The sequence below is a fragment of the Oenanthe melanoleuca genome, chromosome 19, assembly GCF_029582105.1.
Source record: "Oenanthe melanoleuca isolate GR-GAL-2019-014 chromosome 19, OMel1.0, whole genome shotgun sequence".
In the NCBI taxonomy this organism is placed as follows: Eukaryota; Metazoa; Chordata; class Aves; order Passeriformes; family Muscicapidae; genus Oenanthe; species Oenanthe melanoleuca.
Window position 1 is genome coordinate 717442 of NC_079352.1, and position 21659 is coordinate 739100.

General features: G+C 47.6%; 1 protein-coding gene across 2 annotated transcripts in view; it reads left to right on the top strand.

The window, feature by feature from the left end:
* The first annotated feature begins 7855 nt into the window (after nucleotides 1-7855).
* NF1 (neurofibromin 1) overlaps nucleotides 7856-21659 on the top strand; it is a 73629-nt gene continuing 59825 nt past the window's right edge. For both annotated transcript variants that reach the window (XM_056506820.1, XM_056506821.1), the window contains exons 1-7: nucleotides 7856-8063; nucleotides 14049-14192; nucleotides 15673-15756; nucleotides 17397-17587; nucleotides 20801-20907; nucleotides 21141-21208; nucleotides 21456-21531. In XM_056506820.1, the coding sequence (XP_056362795.1) occupies nucleotides 8004-8063; nucleotides 14049-14192; nucleotides 15673-15756; nucleotides 17397-17587; nucleotides 20801-20907; nucleotides 21141-21208; nucleotides 21456-21531 (730 nt within the window). In that variant the 5' untranslated portion in view covers nucleotides 7856-8003. The remainder of the gene's footprint in view (nucleotides 8064-14048; nucleotides 14193-15672; nucleotides 15757-17396; nucleotides 17588-20800; nucleotides 20908-21140; nucleotides 21209-21455; nucleotides 21532-21659) is intronic.

Below are 21659 nucleotides of genomic sequence, written 5' to 3' on the forward strand. Positions count from 1 at the left end.
TGCAGAGAGCTACAGAGGAGGTGCAGAACCTGAGAGGATTGGACATTGATTGGAAGTGGAGCAGACTTCTCCTAGTCCCCATTTTTGGGTTGTAAAAATGCTGTAAATGGGTGTAAGAGTGAGGAGAGAGCATAGACCCTTCCCTTGTGGGGCACCCTGAGGAAGTGTGGCTGTGCTTGCTCAGTGTGTGCAGGGTGAGGCTAGTGTGGAGCCCTTTGTGGTGACACCTGTGCACAGACACAGGCAGGGAGCTTTCAGCAGAGCTGGACCTGCCAGTGCTGGCCTCTCCAGGTGTGCCTGAGCCTCTGTTCCCCACACTCCTGTGCAGGTGTGAGTGCTGCTCTGCTCACAGCTTCCTGGGGCTGGGAAGAGACACAGTTAAACTCACACTGCACATGGGGCTGTGATCATGTACATGTGCCTTGTGTGAGCACAGGGTAAAGGAATAAACCACAGCAGCCCAGACCCCACTGTTGGACTGCCCCACACCACAGGCTTTGTTTCTCTGTGTCTGTTCCTGAGCAGCCCTGGGTACAGAGGCACCAGGGCTGTGCCAGTGTAATTCACCTCCTCTCATTCATCACCTTCCTCTCCACTGCACGTCTGGCCCCAATCAGCCAGCCAGGGTCACTCCAGTGAGTCTGAGAGCTCTTAAGGGAAGGCCCTGCCCTCTGCATTAACGTAATTGCAGGTTATTTGTGAGATTCCTTCCATGGCTTACTTCCTGAAGGTCTGGCACAGAAATCCGGTTTTGTAATTTGAGCCCTAACAAGTGGCTGGATGTAATTATGGGCTCCATTATCCCAGCAGCCTCTGTAGCATGGAAAGTAAAAGCTCAGTGTTGCCACTAGCACTGCAAATGCAGCAGTTGGTAGCTAATAAGTCCCTTGTGCAAGCAGTGTGTGGGCAGTGTGTACACAGGTAGGACCCAGGTCCACTGGGGCCCACTCTGCTCTGTTTATCCACGTTTCCCAAAAGAGGCTGATGAGATTTCTGGTTATCCTCTCATTATAGCTCTCCTGAAGGCACAGATTGCACACAAAATGTGTAACAAATAAGATTAAAAGGTTCCCCACTAAAGCAAAGCAGGGTTTGGGGGAGCATAATTTACCTTTCTGCCGGATGTCATAAATGGGGGATGAGCTGGACGTGCTCAGACCTGCAGGGATCAGCTGCAGAACAAAGACACTCACAGCTGGCTGAACATGGGGTGTCGAGGCAGCTGAACACTGGGAATGGCTCTGGGAATGCTCTGCTCCCTGGGAAAAGGCTGCTGGGAGCTAAAGACGTGGCACAGAGAGCACATTCCTGCCAGACCTGACACCCAGGGCAGCCCCAGCCGTGCTCCAAGGCTGCATCCTGCTGGAGCCAGGTCACTGCTGCTGGGGCTCTGGGCAGTGTCCTGGGAGAACCCCAGTTTTGGGGAGGCTGTGCTCACCCTCCTGAATTTTGCTGTTCCATCTTTTCAGGTTGCAGGGATGGGGTTTCTCATTGCTGCCTGTGCAGCACTGACTCAAAGGCTCTGGGGTGCAGAGGGAGCCCTGAGGAGGCCCTGCAGTGCAAGCAGTGTGTCTGTAGTAAAGGCTGAGTTACACAGTGATAAAGTTGCCACGTGGAAATCAGGCAGACTTACTCACACTTGATCTAACGTGGCTTCTAATCTCAAACTGCAGCTGGAGTCCCTTCCACACTCCTGGGTCAAAGACTTCCAGCTCCCACGTGGCTCAATCCAGGCCCTTTTTTGGGCTGTGTTTGAAGTTCAGCCATGACTCTGTCAAAAAAATGGAGAAATTTTCTTTTTTTTTGATTTGAGGTCTATATATGGAGGTAAAAGATAAATTGACCACTTCAATCCTGCCAGTCTAACACAAGGAAATATTTTAAGTGGGATTCCATTACACGATTTAGCTGGAGGAAGCTCGTGTGCTGCACAGCTGTAACCTTTTCCTTTCCTTCCTTGCTGAGCCTGGAAGCATTGCCCTCTTGCCTTATTTCTGTTGGAGCTGGCTTTTCCTGTCATACTGCATACTCTGAGAGAGCCTGGCGTTTTTCCCTGCCCTCTGCAGCTCTGGAATGCTTTCTTACTCTTTCTTAATGCCTGTTATGACTGCAAGGAAGGCAGAGGTGGTGCCTTTGTTTCGCTGCTGCTTTGAAGTCACATGATGATATCTGGGAAATCCGTGGACCTGCAGCACTGCAAAATCACACCCATGATGAAAAACGAGTCCAAAAATGCAAAGCAAGTGAATGAGTCCATAAAGGTTCAGGTTCAGGTTTAGGGCAAGGAGAATTATTAATGGTCAGCAGTGTGATTCTTCAACATTGTCATTGCCCATGTGAACAAAGAATTAAAAAAATAAAGCAAAGACTGGATCTGTGTGTGGATACCAACTGGGAGCTCCCCAGGAAAGTGCAAATGTAGCCATGGTGTTCACAGGAGGGGCATGGCTCTGGGGTGAGCTTTAGCCCCAGTTCCCAGCTCATTTAACAGCAGCTCAAAGTCACCATGACCACGGCCCCTGTGCTGCTCAGCATTATTTGGAAGCTCAGCAAAGCAGCAGTTTTATCCAGAGGATGTTGCCATGTGCCATCCATCCAAACTGCTGGATACCTACTGCAAGTAAGCCTTTTTAAGATTTTATTTTAGAAAAGCTTGTGTGGGCTTAAGCAGCAGTTGCAATTAAATAGGGCAGCATCAGCTAATGGCATGAGTCATGGGGAGGAAACTGAGCAGCAGTTGGGGAAAACTCTTCAGTAACAAAGAGCCTTTATATTCATAAATTCATACAGGCTGACACGAGGCTTACACAGAGGTTGTTTAAGAAGCAAAAAGCTCAATTCTGGTCTTGACATTGTCCCACTCCTTAAAGACTTGCCTTTCCATCAGACAGTTCCTCCATTTGCCAGTCCCTCCCCTAACCTGAGCACTTAAGACAGAGCAGGAAGGAAAATCAGTTTCTGATGGCCGGGCTGCTCCTGTGGCTTTTCTCCCCAGTGCACTGCACCCGTGTTTAAAGTAAGTTAAAATGAAGTCCGGGTGTCCCATGTGTGAATCCTGCAGGTCTTTGCTAACCATGGACTCCACCTGTGGCAGGAAATGCCATTTCTGCCCCCACCCTTTGGTCAGGAGTGCTGTGGTGCCAGCAGGGCTCAGACTCAGGGTGCTGCAGCAAAGGCCATGTGTGATGGATGTGCTGATGGTGCTGACCCCAAATCCTTGTCCCAGACCATGTGATTATGGTCTAAAATCAGCTGATCTAACTGAGCAGTAATGCCACTGAACTGAATAGGACTTGCACAGGTTTTTACATAGTGTCAGGGGGAAAAGTGTCAGGCCTGGTCCTGTATTGTGCAAATTGAGACTGGATTTCATTCTGCAGGTCCCCTGAGTGATGGGCATTCCCTGGAACTGAGTAACCTTTGGGAGCTGCTCACGAGGCTCTGGAAGGATTTCTGGAGACAAGCACTCGGATAAGTTTAACATGATTTTATGGGGAATTCTTCATTGCTTACAGTGGAACCACTGCAGGAACAAGCTGAAAGCTCCTCTTGCTGACCCTGTGGTGTGATAAACAAAATCAGAAAGGAAACAAAATGTCAAGGAGAGGAAGTGATAACCTCGAATTATCCTCTGGGGCAATGTTCTAATCTAGGCTGAACTGATTAGTCATCCAGAACAATTAAAATACTGCTTTATAATATTTAAGTAACTTAACCTCTTCAATGACTGTCGTGTGTGGGGATGGCATTACTCACCAGGCAAGAGAAAAGTAGATACACAAAATGATCTCATTCTGCTGAAGTCTTTAGAACATGAACACACACACTGGGAGTGATTGTGATCAAACAAACTTCAACTGGGGCTCACAAAGAGCTTGTTTATAGCTCCGAGGCAAACAGGCAGACATAACAGGGCTGTGTCCCTTTCCCTGCACGGCATCAGCCTCCATTTCAGAAAATATTCAGTTCCATTAAGTGAAATTAGAATATCTGAGCTCTTATGTGGCCTTGATAATAGACTATCTCTTTTATCAGATCAAGTACCAGGGATTAAACTCCTGGTGTTTTGCATCCAAATGAGATTTCTATTGGAACAGGAATAGTTGCTTACAGAATTGATTGTGTGAAACATCGTGCTACAGTTTGGATGATCCTTTGATGACTGGGCTTTCTGGGATAGAAGTTCCAATGTGAGTATTTTGTACAGAATCTCTAATTTCTCTGGAGCATAATCCATCATTCTGTGATTACCGTTAATCTAGTCAGATCATCTGCTGGCTCTGTTCCTGTTGCAGTCAGGGAGGAACTGGGAAGCAGAGAACACAAAGGAAAATCCGTGGTTTACACTTAAGAAAAGGTTTCTTCACGTTGAGCAACACATGCACAGGGGCAGGGTAAGCCAGGAGAACATCCCGGGAAGAAGAGGGGTCGGACAATGGGGCTGTTCTCGGCAGGCAGCCCAGCCCGAGGGGGTTTATTGGCCTCTAATGCCCTCTGATGGACAAAAGCACCGCAGCGCTCCTCGGGGCGGAGCGCGGATCGCGCGGCTGCGAGCGCTCGGCTCTGCCCGGCTCTCCTCGCTCCCCGCCCCGGGTTAAACCCGCGCCTAAGGGCCTGGAGCTGGGGGCTAAATCACCTCTTACTGAAACTTGGCACATCCTTTCCTTCCTCCCTTCCTTCCTCCTTTACTTAGGTTTGTTTGTTTGGCTTCCCTTAAGAGCAGGAGGGAAATATTTTTGACCGTGATGGCAGATTTGGCACAGTTCCCCCGCAGTGACACCCCGTCCATCAGGAATTGGGATCAAACCTGTGCCTTGCAGAGGAATGCTTCTGGACCAAAGCTAAAATAAATAGATAAATAGAAATTGAAAAGTATCGCCCAGAATGTTCGAGACATTGCTGGAGTGTTTGACAAATGCTGGTGAAAATGAGAAACTGGGATGGGAGGAATGGAGAGAAAAAAACCAAAGGGTGAAACAGAGGCTTCAGGGACTCAGAAGAAAAAATAGGTTAATAAATAAATAATTTGAGTTGAAAACAAAAAATAGAGGAAAGCAGAACACAACGATGTGAGGGAAAAAAAAAAAAAAAAAAAAATCCATATTCTCTGGCAAGAAGCCAAGAGAAGTGTCACCTCCAAGAGCCAATTCAGGTGAAATGCCCAGGTCTCAGAGTAGGTGATGTTCAGAAATTAACTGAATCTGAAAGAGTAAAATGCAGCAGAAAGGAAGGAAATGCTGCAGGGCTGCTCCCTTTGAAGGGGACTTTGTTGGAGGTGGGTTGTTAGCTGATGGTATCTGTGACACAGGATCAGCACCTTCACTCCCAGCAAGGACAAAGTGTGAGCTGAGAATTCCCGGGGGTTTTCCTGCAGACCTGGCCAGGTCGTTTCCTGTCTATGCCTCGACCTTCTCATCTGCCTGCTCTTCCTTTGATTTAGGCAAAAAGCAGAAGTGCCAGAATACCTCCAAGGAAGTGATTCAAGGGGCATTTTTGGCTGGATTGGAAACATCCATGGCTGGAAATTTCACGAGGGGGACTCTTCCCACATAGATAAATTTCCAATTCACACTTTATGACCTTGGCTGTTCAGGCTCTAAACCTCTGCTGAGAGGGAATAGAGAATGGCAGGGACTTCCCTGTGCCATGTGACTCACACCACCAGTGCTACTTTGACAGCCACAATGGGAAATTTTCAGTGAGGAAAAGTCATTGGCATTCACACCAAAACCTGACAACAGTCTGTGGATGCCTTAGGCTGCAATTCCTTATTTTAGTTTTCATAGAAGCTTAAGGAAATGCATAAAAAAGCTCTTGCTAAAGTGTCCTTAAAAACCCACAAGCAGGAGGTTGGCAAGAGCTGCTGAAGAAATGGTGCCACCACTCAGAGTTATCAGGAGCTGGGGAACTTGGAATGGTTTATTCTCCAACAATTCCCAGCTGGCTGTTACAGACTGTCCTGTCACAGACCCCAGGCAGGGTCTGGCACAGAAATGAATGGGAGAGATATTGTGGGGTTTTGGGAACAGCAGTGGGAGAATAGGTCTCCAGTCTAAGTACTGGCTGACATTTTTCAAAGGGTTTGGGGGAACACTATGAGAATTTCCAGCATCATCATTCAACCCCTGTGTCTGAAATCTGGGAGTTCTACAGCAAATCGTGTTTGCTTTTAGGGAACAGATTTGCTTTGGGAAAAACACTGCCAGAAGCAGGAAGAAGCACTGTTTGTTTTGTTTAGTACATTTTGAGAAAAGAAATAGCCTGTCCTTTTCTACCTCAGCCAGGAGTTCCCAGGATGCTTCTCTCTGATCTAATCATATCACCCTGATTTCTTTCTGGCATTTTGGGACATGTTTTTCACAACCATATCAGTCAGCTGAAGCCCTTTCCTGCCCCCACATTAATTATTATTGTTTAGATTTTGGCAGAACGTGCAGATCCCTGTGAAGATTGTGGCTGGATTGCCTTCAGTGGAGATTATTCCTGCCTGCCTGCTGTGGGACACCGAGGGGTCAAATACATAAACAGTTGGAGAAGGAGACGTGACAAGAAGGGCCCAGTGGGGTCAGTTCTGCCTCCAGCAGGCAGAGCCAGCCCTCGGGTTTAATTGGGAATTAATAAACGCTCCTGGGCAAGGGCTCTGCTCCACTGAACCCGTGGGTGTTTTGTGTTCGTCTCTGTGTTTGCTGTTGGTGTTTTGTGTTCTCTGCCTTTGCACTCCCTGTGACAAGCCTTACGCTCCCACCAACTAATTGGTTTTTTTCTTAAATGAAATATTTGCAATTAATTTTTGTCTTTTTATAAAACATCTGCTCTTCAAAAATTTGCTGTCACCCAAATTCCTGGACTTGATGCTAGAATGCAATGGAACTGTTTGTCCTGTAAATCCAAATTACAGGATTTTTATTGCTCATTATTTACAAGAAAAGTTAACTCAGGATAAATTTGATATTGCTGTTGCTGGTAATAATTCCTATGTGCTGTGATAACAGCAAGAGGCTCTGAGTCACATCAAGGCCCTGACTGAGTGGGGGGACAGAAATTCTGTTTCATTCTCCAGTTCTTCTGCCAATTTTAAATCCACTGTTCCAGAGCCCTCACCTCAAGCTGCGTCTTTATTTATATCACCAGAATTTCAACGTGACTCTAGTATGAAAGAACATTATTTTGTGCTTCTGTCTACCCAGAAGGAAAACAAATTAACATTCCCAAGAAGGAAAGTGGAAGTGGATGTTTATTTGTGTGTATCCTACTTTTCTGAGTCACTGAGTAAACAGTTGGCTGGGGCTGGTGCGACCAGGCTGGGGACGAAGGTGCCACACTCGGATCTGCAGTGAAGACTTGGAACGCAACAGAATAAGTCAATGTATAGAAATATAGAAATGTAGAAATGTATAGAAATATAGAAAGGTAAAATACAGCTGTGCATTGCAGCCTGAGCCAGCAAAACTGTGGGTGATCTGTCACGCACAGCGGCTGGAGGGGAATAAAGGATCAGCCGAGGGTTCTGTGTGCGGGGGGAGCGGAGCTGGTGGGCAGGAGGCGCATTCCGGCCGCGAGCAGCTGCGGTGGCTCCTCGGGGCGGGATGGAGCTCGGTGCGCTCCGGAGGGCGGCGAGGCCGATCCGGCCCGGGGAGCGCGGCATGGGCGTTCCTGCCCCGCCCGCGGCCCCGCCCACCCGGGCCCCGCCCTCAGCGACCCCTCCCCGCCAGGCTCCTCCCACACCGACCCCGCCCATCAACTCCCCGCCCCCCGCCGGCCCCGCCTCGCTCCCCGGCCCCTCCCGGCGCAGGCGCTGCGCAGGCGCAGGAGCGCGCGGGCGGGGGCGTTGCGCAGGCGCAGTGCGGGGCTCGGTGTGCCCCTGGCGCGGCGGGCGCGGCGGCGGGGGCGGCGCGCGCTCCCGCTTCCGGTGAGGTGTCATGGCGGGCCCCGCGCGCTGAGGGCCCGCGACACCGACACCGCCCGCGCGCTGCCGGCGCTCCCCGGGCGGGCGGCGGCGGGACATGGCGGCGCACAAGCCCGTGGAGTGGGTGCAGGCCGTGGTGAACCGCTTCGACGAGCAGGTAGCGGGGGCGGCGGCGCGTGCCCCTGGCCGGGCCGCGGGGAGGGCCGGGGGCGCGCGGCGGGGGGAGCGGCCCCGCGGCCCGGGCGGGGGCGGCCGTGGCAGCGCCGCTCCCGCCGCCCGTGCGGGGCCGCGGCCCGGGCCCCGCGCCCTTTGTGCCGGGCGGGCCCGGGGCGGGGCCGGCGCTGCCCTCCGCCCGCAGCCCGGCGCTGCCGTGCGCGGCTCCCGCCGCTCCCGGGCCGCGGCTCCAGGTGCGGCGCGTCCGTCCTTGCGCCGCCGGGAGGGGCCCGGCTCCCCGAGGGGCTCTGCTGTCCGTGGACATGGCTGTGAAATTCGCGTCCTTGCTTTACATCATCTGGCTCTCCCGGAGGGAGGGAGAGCGGGGCGGAGGGGCTGGAGGCGCTGCAGCCGTGCTGGCCGTGCCCCCGTGCAGGGCGATGCCGGTGTGCGGCTCCGGGCCTGAGGAGCGGCTTCCAGCCACTGCTTGCTATTGCAGTGATGGATATTTGCATCCCCCTGCGAGAGTCAGCGCTAGTAGTTTGGAGAAGGATTTTCTGAATGGAAGGAAGAGGATTTGTTGGCCTTAGAGTTTATATTTCTCTGATCCACCAGCAGGAAGTACTTACTGGGATTAGGTGGGTGACTCTCAGTGGGGCTAAGCTCAGTGCTTACACTCCATCCCTACTCCTTTCCTTTCGTGTGGTAGCTCCCTTGAGGCTCAGGGATCAGTTCCCGTGTTATCTGGCCCATTTTGCCACACTGTGAGTGCAGCCTTTGTGTCACAGGAGGCCCAGCTCTGTGAGACCCTGCTTGGTGTGAATCCATCAGAAACGTGGAGCTGATTCTCCAGAGTGAGCCTTGTTCCTGTGCTGGATCTGCCCCTCAGTGCTGCTGGGCTTCAGCACCCTGCCTGGCACAAGGGAAACAAGCTGTTTCTTTTTACATTTATACCAAGTTTATTTGGAAGAGGAGAATATCAAACTTTGTATTTTGGTACTATAATGAGGCAGATTTTTGCAATACATTATAGATATATTTGCATTCTTGCCCTGTTCTCCCTCTTATCTTGAGTCATGGATCATTTTTTCCATAAGCTTAGAAAACACAGGATTGATTATGCTTCTAATAATGCAAGAAAATATTTCTTGATGTACTGGTGTTAAAAGGCCCTTGGCTTTCTCCTCTTCTTTGTGGTGTATGTTGTGGAATTAGGCTTGCCAGCATCTGTTAGGAGTTAAAAACTTCTCAAAACAGAATTATTTTTCTGTACTTTTTATGGCATGATTATGGATAGGTGTAGGGGAGAGGAAAGAAGATGTTCTGATTCTTGAGATGCTGAAATAGTGGAGTTACAGTGACAGTATGCATTATGTGCATCATTGTCAGTCACAGTCATGGTCTTATCAAAATATACTGAATATGTGCACATTATTTCAGTGGTGTTGATGCAGCTGTGAGGGTTTGCATGCTGTGTGTGCCTGAATGCAGGACCTCTGGGTTCACTCAGGAGCCCCTGCTTGGCATGTCAGAGTGTGTTTGAGTGAGCAGGGGGAGAAGGGCAGCTCAGGTCTGTTGTGTTGTGGTTCTTCTGCCCAGGGGAAGACAAACTTTTCCAGGGTTTCTTCCTTCCTTTGCAAAGAAGGAAGGTGTAACCATTTTTTCTCCAAATTTACAGATGTAGACAGGCTTTTCATTCATTTGCTGAGTGCTTGAATTCATTTTAGGAAAGATGAAACAGCAAGCTGAGAGGATGCTGATTGGTATTGAAAACAAGGGAAATCAGGGCAAACCAGTCTGCTCTGGTCTGCTCTTGTTTGTTGTTATAAATGCTGCTTTAACCAAAATCTGCTTTTGTGTGTACAATTCTGTGGGCCTGGAGTGACTGGCAAGCAGAGTTTTGTGAATTAACCAGTGCCTGGCCCACTGAATAAATCCCTGGAGCTCCTGCCAGTGCTGCCCTGAGCTCCAGTGAGCCCTCACCTGCTGCAGGGCTGTCCTGGGGCTGTCCCCAGGCTCCAGCTGCTGCAGGAGTGAGAGGAGACCACACTGACAGAGAGCATGGGGAGAGCACAGCCTGCATGTAGCACTAGTTACTGTATTTTCCAAAACTTGGGGTGAGCAGGATTAAATTAGACTGCAGTAGCACAAAGAGCCTGGAAATTTGTGGAATTCCCTGTTATTTCAGACATAGTCTTTGGAAAATAAAATTCTGGGTTTTTTCCTATGGAAATATTCACTTCCAGTTTTGTGTTGTGTTTTCATAGTGCTTTAAGTGAGTTAGTGTGAAATCACAGGAAGGCTGGCACAGCACTGGAGTAGTTGTGAGCATAGTTGCAGGAGTCTGACTGCCCAAACCATTTACATCTAGATTGGTTTAAAACCACCAGGTGTAATAAAAAGTATGAATCCTTTATAAACTTGTGGCCATGTAAGTGGTTATTGTGGTAGAGTGCCCATCCCTGCAAGTGTCCAAGGAATGACTGGAGGTGGCACTCAGTGCTCTGTGCTGGTGATGAGGTGGGGATCACTCCCAGGTTGGACTCAGTGATCTCAGAGGTCTCTTCCAGCATTAATGATCCTGTGATTCTGATATGCTGTGAAGAAAGAAGGCTTTTGCTGTATGGATTTTGTACTTCCCATTTGCATCATGAGGTGTGATGGCTCTCAGTTAAGAAAGTGTATAAAAACTGGAAGTCAGTAGTAATGTTCTATTCTCCCTTTAATTAAAATGTATTAAATTAAGCAAATGCTCCCTCGTCCTGTTGATTTTTCTCCAGAGTGTTTGAAATCTGTGCAGAATCAGAGACCTGCAAAAGCAGTGGCTGCAGGTACCAGCTCTGGTTTTCCTCGTGGCTTGTTAGGAAATCACAGCTAGTAGTGGGATGTGCTGTGAGGTGTTTCTGTGTTGTGCAGGCTGTGCCCCCAGGGCTGTGCCTGGGCTGGCAGAAGGTGCAGCTCCGTCCCCAGGGCAGTGTGGGGCAGATTCCCCTGGGCTGGGGGCTGAGGAGGGCTGGAGCCCTGCCCTGCAGGACAGCTGTGCTGGCTCATCTTCCCCAGGGCAGAGCCTGCAGTGGCTTTGGCTCTCAGAGTGTGGGCAGTGGATCTGCAGCTGAGCTGCAGCTCTGCACAGAGCAGGAGCCCAGGGACAGGGGAGGAAAGGCCCAGTGCCACAGGTGTCCCCTGGCTGCAGTGGCAGTGCCAGGTGATCCACGGCCCTTCCTCACCTGACACAGTCTTTGTGTTGGCAGGATGTAAATAAATACACCTTTGGTCACAGCACCAACTCCAGTTCACCTTCTGACAATGCTTGCTTTTCAGACAACCTGTATAAAATCTTTGGGAAGTTGTGTGTTCTTGGGAAGGCTGAGCTGGGAGGTTCTTTTCAGGGACAGTGCCTCTTTAACAGGTGTGTGTTCCTGGAGGGGAGGAAGGTGCCTGTTGATTTTGAGGGATTTGTGTCTGCATTTAAACCAATGCTGATGCTGAGGAGGGCTGGTGCTGTGGGGATTTTCTGTCACCAGTACATGTGTGTCTTTGGGTCTGTTGAAAAGCTCCAAGAAGTTGTTTGGAAGAATGAACTGAGGTGGATTTTGGAGCTGTTAAGGACAGCACTAGGGACTTTTTCCTAGATGTTGTGTGTTTCTCCAGGCTATTAAGTACAGACTAAATAGAGATGATTTAACTTTGTGTTCATTAATTACAAGTGATAAAGCAAAATCCTTGGTTCAGTGTAGCTTTTCTTTTTTGCACAACTTATAGACACTCAGGTCTGTCAGTGGTGGTAGTCCCCAACCAATGTCCATGTTTAACAAAAGGTTGGACCTTCTTGCATCAGATTAGAGAATACCTGAAACAGATACTAATCACCTTACAGGCATGAAAACCACTAATTTTTCTAAATAATTAGTATCTATGACCAAGGCAGGATCCCTTAAACTGAATGTTTTTGGATAAAAGTAAAAAAAACCCAAACACAGTAAATCTTTTTTTTCTTTCTCCTTCTCAAAGATCTGCAGTTTGGTAAGGGTTCCAGATTTCATGTACCTATTGTCTTTGTCCAGTACATGAAACAAGGCAAAATTGTGACCCAAATGCCATTGTTGCCTGTCCTCTGTGTCTCCTTTGACCCCAGAAGGAGCAGTCAGGCTGCCCTGGGGTGAGGGAGGTGTGTGGAGCCCACCTGGGTGTGGGCTGGAGTGCCCAGTGCTCTGTCAGTGCTGACTGTCCCCTTGCTGCCCTGGGGTGAGCTCAGAGCAGGGCATGTGTGCAGTTTAAAGCCCCTGTTATATTTAAGCTTTGTGCTCTAATTTTTGTTTCTAATTCAAACAGGAAACCATTTGTCAGTATTTCTTTTTTTCTAAAATAATATCAAAGTCAATGAAAGTAATGTTTCAGCTTTTTTTCCCCCCCAATGTTTAGATTAATGGGTATTGTAGAGTAGTAGATTCTCTTTAGTCACTCAGCACTGGCACTGCATGTGAGGGGAAATAAAATGATCCAGCATGTCAGGGTGCACAAAGAGAAGAGCTGAGAAATAAAAAAACCCAAAATAACAGTGCTAATATTTCCTTTTTGTATGGTTTCTTATTTTAAATGGTAGTATACAAAGCAGTTTTACTTCTAGGTGACCTTGTTGTAGTGGCTGTTGTGGCAGGAAGCTCCAGAAGTGTGTAATGTGATGTTTCTCTGGCATGGGAGCACACAGAACTAGATCTGTGACACAGTTTCTTTGAGGGGCTCTTCTCAAGTGTTCTAGCACTCAGTGGTATCAAGCTTTGCTGCTGCTGTCAGCACAGATACTTGAAAATTCAAATAAAAAGTACTAGCAATAGTGAAATTTGAAATTAAATGTATCTATCATCCACCAATGACTTCCAAAAATGTATTGTAAAAATAACATCTGACAGTGAAAACAAAGCTTGAGTCATAACTGCTGTTTATTCTGCTTTTGCAGGGCTAAAACGAGCACATTGGTGCTGCTGTAAAGCACTGCAGCCCAAAGTGCCAGGGAGTCCCAGACTGGAGGGGCAGGGAGCTGCATTGTCCCACGGGACCTTGTAGTAGCAGTTCAAGCTTCTATGGATAGGGAATTCCAATTCCACACTTTAAAATGCAAATGGCATAAATGTTCCTATCTTTGTTTGCTTTTAAAAAGTATAAATGGTGAGTAAAACATTGCTTGTGAAGAGTGGTGTCCCAGCAGTGGCAGCTCTGAGCAGCAGGGGGAGTGGATGTGTGCCTGGGAAGTGCCTGGTCTGTGACCCCTGAAGAATTTGGGTACAGCAGGAAACAAAGTGCCCAGTGTTCACACAGCAGTGCAGGGCTGGGCAGTCACTCTGGATCCTCTCTTTCTGGGAAAAGGTGCACTGCAGGTCTGGTTTTTAACTGGATGTTGGGCAGGGACAGGTAACTTGGGCTCACGGGTGCTCCAAGCGTGTTGGAGGCTGAAATTCATCCCTGGGGCTGTTTGTGGGGGAGCCCCAGAGATCCCCACGTCCCTGGGGGCTGCAGGGCCAGTCCTGCCCTGTCACAGAGCAGGGGACACACAGGGACAAGCTGCCTTCCAGCTCTGGGAGCTGCTGGGCTTTTCCTCCCCTCTGCTCCCAAGATGCATTTTTTTCTTGCAGGTATTGGCCTTGGAAGACTTTTGATCTTTAATAAAACCATTTTAAAAATAAAGAATCTTTTCTTGGAATTCTGTGTTGCGTTTTTCTGCTCCTTTTCATTGCTTTGGCAATCAGGTTGTAGAAAATTTACCACAAAATAGAGGTTTGGTTTCAGTTCAGAACAAGGAACAGCTGAACTTAAGCACTTCGTTTTATAGATAACTAATGGGGAGATGAATGTAGAGAAGATGAAATAATGCATTTGCTGTTTTCTCTTGTAAAATGTTTTTCAAGGTAATTTGTGCTGTCATGAGTTTTTAACCCATCTTTAAAGCTGTAAATTTCAATGTGAAAAGGCTTATAACAGTTCTCTCTTGCAGCTTCCAATAAAGGCTTGCCAGCAGAATACCCACACCAAAGTCAGCACGGAGCACAACAAAGAATGTCTGATCAACATTTCCAAGTACAAGTTTTCCCTGGTCATCAGTGGTCTCACCAATATCTTAAAAAATGTTAATAACATGGTAAGTTTTCTAATTTTGCATTTGGTGATTTTTCAAGTAGTTATTTATTTCTGTTGTATCATCTGCAGAGAATTACTTGAAATTTGGTCAATTTGTTGCTTGCCTTTTACACTTACTTATTTTCTGTTCTGAAGTTCACCATCAGCAGCATCCATTATAACTGTGTTCCACAGAAAGGCATTGGGATTTTTAGGCAGGGAGAGGATTTAAAACTTAGGCTATTTGAATTTTCCAGAGTGCTTGTGTGTTTTACTGTGTGTCTGTGTATATAAAATAGATGTACTTTGTAACAACCAGGTGAGTTTCATTCAGAACCTTTGTAATGAGAAAGGTTTAGTTAATTGAATTTTAAATCCATGTAATTTGGAATCTCCCCAAACAGGTAAGAGAACTGGCCAGGCTCTGGCAGTACTTTTTTTTTTTTGTTTTAGAGACATTTTCCGGAGTGAGCCCTTGGCTGTCAGTTTTACAGGGTTGTGCATCTGCTGGAACTGCAGAGGACTGATAAAATGAGAAAATAGGCTGCCCTGCTGCTAGGGATTTTAGGCTGCTTAAAGCTACCTGTAATCCCTTTGGAGAGAGAATTTATTTTAATTAAACTCTACAGGCATGAGGGAACATGTTGATGTGCAAGATGATTGGCTGATAAATGAGAAAACTGTGCAATTACAAGAAGCTTGTATGTGTGATACACAGATTTTGAGAGGAAGGACCTAGCTAAAAGTGTCAGTTAAAAATCCAACGCTTGCCCTGAGGTGCAAGTCTGAATGTTTGTCACGTGTGAGTTCAGTGGGAATCAGCAATAATGGGGGAGGATTTCTGTAGCTGCAGCAAACAAGAGACAGTCAGTGATTACACTCTTGGTTTCAGAAATTCTCAGCTGCAGGCTGGGCTTAGGTGAGCCAGCCCTCCCCTGGGGTGAGATCAGCTTCTCTGGGTGGCTCTGGCAGTGCTCTGGCTGTGGGCACCTGTACCCACGTGGGTTTGGATGAGTCTTTCCTGCTTTGTTTTGCTGCCCTAACACTGCTGGAGGCAGTGCCTGTTCCTGGCACAGGACTGGTGCTGGCTGAGACACCCAGGGGAATCCTGCCTTCCACCTGTCTGCAGTGGGGCATCCTGTGGGTGACTGGGAAAGAGGCAGCAGTAATGGCACCAGAACAGGCTCTGAGCAGCTGGAACCTGCATTTCTGAGCAGCTGCTGGGCCTGGGGGAGGTCAGGGCTGCAGGGCACCTCCAGCCTTACTTTTCAAGGGATGTGTATTCCTTACTGCATTTGCCTTTGCAGACTGGACAAAGATGCTTCTTTAGTGATAAGGTTTTAATTCCTATATTAATCTGATTTTTGCTGGCTTTATGTCTGAACTCCAAAGCAGAGCAGTAATGGAGCCATAATTTACTGTGCCACTTTACTGCTTCACTTCCATGCATTGCAAGTCAAATATCCATGTCTCAGATGAATCTATATCCTTTCTATTTCTAGAGAATATTTGGAGAAACTGCTGAAAAGAATTTATATCTATCTCAGCTGATTATCTTGGATACACTGGAAAAATGTCTGGCAGGGGTGAGTAGGCTTGCATAAGTAATTCTAACTTGGAGTCCAATGGGTTGGAGAATACAGGTCAAATGCTCTGATATCTGTTGTTGCTGGTACTAAAAACTCATCAGATTTAGAGCAAAGTAGGATTAATGCCATTTAAAAATACTAAAACTTCCTATAAATGCAAGTAGTTGATGTAATTAATGCATTAATAATTTGGAGGGTGCTTTTTATTGTCTAAAATTAATGATCTTTTTTCATGTTAAAAGTTAGCAGAGAATTCAGTACAAATTTTCCATTTTGTGCTGCTAAGTTCTCTGCTTACAGTGCTGAGTTTTCTTTAAATGTTTTAAAACTTTCATTTGTTGAAGTAATTTTCCATGTGCTTTTATACAGAGCAGAGACTGCTGCCACTGCTCTGGAGATGATTTCTGCAGGTGTTTCCTAGATTGCATTAGTTAACCATGTCCAGATCTCCACTGGGAGCCCAGGCCTGATGTTTGCAGTCAGAGCTGCTGGGGCAGTGTGCTGCTCCCTTTGGGAGGAGAGTGCTGCTGGGTGTACAGCTCATGTGCTGAGCTGGAGCTGCAAAGCCTGACTTCCCCTGGAGCCACATTTGCAGTGGTTTATTTATTTAACAAGAACAGGATTTTATTTTGAACCTGTATTCAATTTCCAGCTTTTACAGATGAGGAAAGCACCTCTTTTTGGCACTTTTTTCTTTGGTGCATTGAGTAAAAAAAAGCAGTTTGAGTCAAAAAAACAGAATTTAAGTTCAGAATTTACTTATTTTTAAATACTCCTTCTATGCATAATGTTTGAAACAGTGGTTTTCCTGATAGATCATCATATTTAAATAGCCTAAAATTGTGCTGAATGTTTCTTGCTCTGTCACTTCAAATGAAAGCAGTTTGAGGCAGAATATGTTAAATTAGAGTGAGCCAAAGCTCCGTACAAAGGGTGTTGTGTTCTGTGGTATCTTCAGATGGATTTCTTGCTCAATGTTTCATCAAGTTCTCATGGCAACAGGACTCAGATCAACTAAGTGGGAGTCTCTGAAACTTCCCAATTCCCTATGGAAAATTCATTGGTAGACTTTTAGAAAGCTTTAGTGCTGACCCTTCTGTTAAAACTTGCTCTTACTAGAGCAAAGTTTCACTTTGAATTCTTTTGTAAATAGTTTCCTTATGTCTCACACTGTGCAAACTGGCAAAAATTAGATTTTTCATTTGCAGGGAAATTAGGCCATTTTTGACTTGTATAGAGCAATTCCCAGCAAGAGGGAGGGAGAAGCACCTCTTCTTGGTTCATTTTTTAATATAAAATACTCGCTGTCAAAATAAGGCCCCCAAGCCCCTACCCAGAGGGGAGTGAGGGGGGTCTTTGCCCTTTAGCCCTTGTGGAAAGCTGAGGTGGTCAGGGCTGTCCTGGTCCTCCACACAGGGCAAAGTGTGTGCTGCTGCAGAAGCTGCTGTGGTGCTCTGCTGGAGGAGAGGAGAGTGACCAGTGAGTGCTCAGGATCAGCTGCAGGTGTGGGGTGCTCTGGCTGTCTGGGGAAGGAGCCCAAGGGAGCCAGGGTCCAGGCCCTGCTCGGCCCAGTGCTCCAGGTGCTGCTGCCCAGCAGAGCTCAGGAGTTTGTTTCTGAATCCTTTGTTTTTTTGCAGCAACCCAAGGACACGATGCGGCTGGACGAGACCATGCTGGTGAAGCAGCTGCTGCCCGAGATCTGCCACTTCATCCACACCTACCGCGAGGGCAACCAGCACGCGGCCGAGCTGCGCAGCTGCGCCTCGGGCGTGCTCTTCTCCCTCAGCTGCAACAACTTCAACGCAGTCTTCAGCCGCATCTCCACCAGGTGCTGACTGCTGCGCTGCTGCTGCGGGCTGGGAGGGATGGCACTGCACTGCTGAGGGCTGGGAGAGACAGCACTGCACTGCTGCGGGCTGGGAGAGACAGCACTGCACTGCTGAGGGCTGGGAGAGACAGCACTGCACTGCTGCGGGCTGGGAGGGACGGCACTGCACTGCTGCGGGCTGGGAGAGACAGCACTGCACTGCTGCGGGCTGGGAGAGACAGCACTGCACTGCTGAGGGCTGGGAGAGACGGCACTGCACTGCTGCGGGCTGGGAGGGACAGCACTGCACTGCTGAGGGCTGGGAGAGACAGCACTGCACTGCTGAGGGCTGGGAGAGACAGCACTGCACTGCTGCGGGCTGGGAGGGACAGCACTGCACTGCTGAGGGCTGGGAGGGACAGCACTGCACTGCTGAGGGCTGGGAGAGACAGCACTGCACTGCTGAGGGCTGGGAGAGACAGCACTGCACTGCTGCGGGCTGGGAGAGACAGCACTGCACTGCTGAGGGCTGGGAGAGACAGCACTGCACTGCTGAGGGCTGAGAGAGACAGCACTGCACTGCTGAGGGCTGGGAGGGACAGCACTGCACTGCTGAGGGCTGGGAGAGACAGCACTGCACTGCTGCAGCACTGGGAGAGACAGCACTGCACTGCTGAGGGCTGGGAGAGACAGCACTGCACTGCTGCGGGCTGGGAGAGACAGCACTGCACTGCTGAGGGCTGGGAGAGACAGCACTGCACTGCTGAGGGCTGGGAGGGACAGCACTGCACTGCTGAGGGCTGGGAGGGACAGCACTGCACTGCTGAGGGCTGGGAGAGACAGCACTGCACTGCTGCAGCACTGGGAGAGACAGCACTGCACTGCTGAGGGCTGGGAGAGACAGCACTGCACTGCTGCGGGCTGGGAGAGACAGCACTGCACTGCTGAGGGCTGGGAGGGACAGCACTGCACTGCTGCGGGCTGGGAGAGACAGCACTGCACTGCTGCGGGCTGGGAGAGACAGCACTGCACTGCTGAGGGCTGGGAGAGACAGCACTGCACTGCTGAGGGCTGGGAGAGACAGCACTGCACTGCTGAGGGCTGGGAGAGACAGCACTGCACTGCTGCTGCCTCTGTCTGCCACCAGCTGCAGGCTGTTCCAAGGAGCCAGTGCTTCAAGTGCTCTTTGATGGAGTAGTTTTCCAGTGGAGTATCCTCAACCTTTCACAGTTTTACTTGGGTTTCAGTTTATTAAATGAACCCATTTCAACCCCATCCTGGGTTACTGCTGGCTGCATTTATTGGTTTTTTTAATCTGCTTTCAAAAGTACCAGTGAAAATATTGAATGAAAATAAAGCAGCAAAAATGTTGAATAAGTTCCTGTGGGTGCAAGGTGTCCTGGGGGAAAAAAAAAGGATGCTGAAGCTAATGGTTGTATCCTTTTACTTACAAATTTAGAATGAAAATTGGTGATTGTCCACAGCTCTGCTGGAACCCCATGGTTGTTTTCCTGCTAGGAAGCTTTTATGTTAAATCTCTCTTATGCCTGAAGGGGGCAAACAGCTGGGCTGTTTGTTAGTTGTTGGAAAAGACACATTTGTCTTCTGACTGACTTGAGTTTCACAGCACATTTACTGTAAATATAACTGGATTTTCTGCTTTTCTAAGTAAAAAGGGAGACAGGCCCAAAATTCCCATCTATTCTTTGCTCTTTTTGCTCTGTTCCAGATCCTTCTGATGCTTCAGCATTTGTCAATCCACTAGAGTGGTGTGCTAAGCTTTTTATTACTGAAATACTTTGATGTTCTTTGAAAGGTGCTTGAAGTAGCTTAGTTCTTGTCACGCAGTGTTACTGTCGACATCATTCTTGATTTATTAGAAGTGGTGCTTGGGCAGCCTTGCATGGTCACATAGCAATGAGTGAGCCAATTCAATTGAAACAAAGATTTATATTTTCTTCATATATTTATATATTTTGTTGGAAAATGTTTGTCTTTTAGAAACCAGTCTAAAATAATTAATTTGAAATTTAAAGTATTTTCAAAGTTATTACAGAGCCTTTAATAACTTCTATTTCAATAGCATAGCCTTGGCAGCTAGCATGGGGATGTGGTTTTACTCTGTAGGTTGATTGTGTTTTGTTGCTTATGGAAATGGAACTAATTTCTTTTGCTCCTTTCATTGGAAGCATTTTACAGTTGAAACTTTTGGAGAATCTTTGTATCTAGTCACTGAGGCTGTGTGTATTTGTGTGCCTGTAGCAGGGTTTGTTCCCCTACCCCAGAGCCCCCTGAGCATCCCTTGGAGCTGGAGCAGAGTGCTTCTCCCCTAACCTGCTCCCCCTGCCAGATGCCTTGTACAGCAACAGTTAAATGTTTGACCAATTGTTGCTGGTCTCCACAGGGGTCAGCCTGCTGCCAGTCAGCACTGCTGATCCCTGACCTGGGTTTCCTGTTTAGGCATATTTCTGGGCCTTGCACAGCAGCTGGGGGACTTTTGGCATGAAAAGCACAGCAGTGGGGACCTTCCCATTCCCAGTGAGGGCTGTTAAGTTTCCCTGGCGCTGAAGACATGAAGAACTGCTTTTGTGTCTAGTACCAGAAATCACATTCCATGTCTGAAACACATCTGTAGCCTTGGAAGGAGCCCTGGCAGTCCTCAGTTTGTTGGAACAGATGCTGTGGTGATCAGTGCCTTGGTGTCTGGGAGATGCTGAATAAATCATCTGAGCCACCAGTGTGAAAAGATGCTGTTGTGTTTAAACTGGTGTGACTAAACTTCATCCTGAGTGCTCAGGCCAGAGAAACATGGACCAAGAATGGCTGTAGCTGCCTGCAGTGATCCATCAGTCCCTGCTCTACTCTGAGATCTTACCTGGGGCAGGACCTGCTGAAGGAGCAGGAGCCTAAAGGTGTCAGGAGTCCATGACTGTAATGTTAATGGAAAAGATGACAAGGTTACTTCCACAGGAGGGTGGAAAACAGGAGGATTTAGGCAAATCTTGGGCACAGTCAATCCACAGAAGGTACTGGCACCTTGTAAGGCTCACCACTGGTGAGGGTGGCACAACACTGTAATATTAAGTCTTAATCGTGCAAGATCTTTTTTTTCTGAATCTGGAAATGTTATCTGAGGTGATGGAACATTCCTCTGCTGTTGAAATGTATGTTGAAAGGTGTGTTCATACCTGAGAGGATCTGATGAATAAGTTTCTTTACTTTGTGTATTTTTAGATTGCAGGAACTGACTGTTTGTTCAGAAGATAATGCTGATGTTCATGATATTGAACTTTTACAGTACATCAGTGTGGATTGTTCAAAACTCAAGCGACTCTTACAAGGTATGGTCTCAGCCTATGTTCTGAAATATTTCTGTTTGAGTCTGGTTAGTCAGGATGACACAGTGCAATTGATATATCTGGGTTTATTGCTCTGTTTTACTCCAAACAATCATGTATTTACTGAAGTATTTAAAAATAGTTAAGTACTCTTAAAACATCAATTTGAAAATTGCTTTGTGTTGGTTTTAGAACAAGTTTCTGTTCTAAATGCAGGAATGTTTTTATCTTTACAGAGACTGTATTCAAGTTTAAAGCCCTAAAGAAAGTAGCTCAGTTAGCTGTTATCAACAGTCTGGAGAAGGTAAGTGTTCAATACTTCATTGTTTATTTGCAGACTTCTAGTTTGGGAATAGTTGCAGGTCAGTAATTTACTATAAAATAAAAATTGCTCCCCTTTGATGCAGATATTGTTTTTGCAAATGATGCAAAATTGTTTTTCAAGAAATATGGAGTGATTAGAATTAAGAATAAAATCTTTTTGTTTAAATGTGTAATTCAGTAAAAATCTTGAAGCTCTGGAATGTAAAAGTGTTTCCTATTTTCTGCAGGCATTTTGGAACTGGGTGGAAAACTATCCTGATGAATTCACAAAGCTGTACCAAACCCCCCAGACTGACATGGCTGGTAAGGCATAACACATGACAGTGTTCAAGGTTGGTTCCTCAAACATCCCCAAATGCATTCACTTGCATTTTGTGCCCTCTTTGCTCCTCGTGCAGCCTGCAAAGAAACAAATTTCTGTCAGCCTTTGT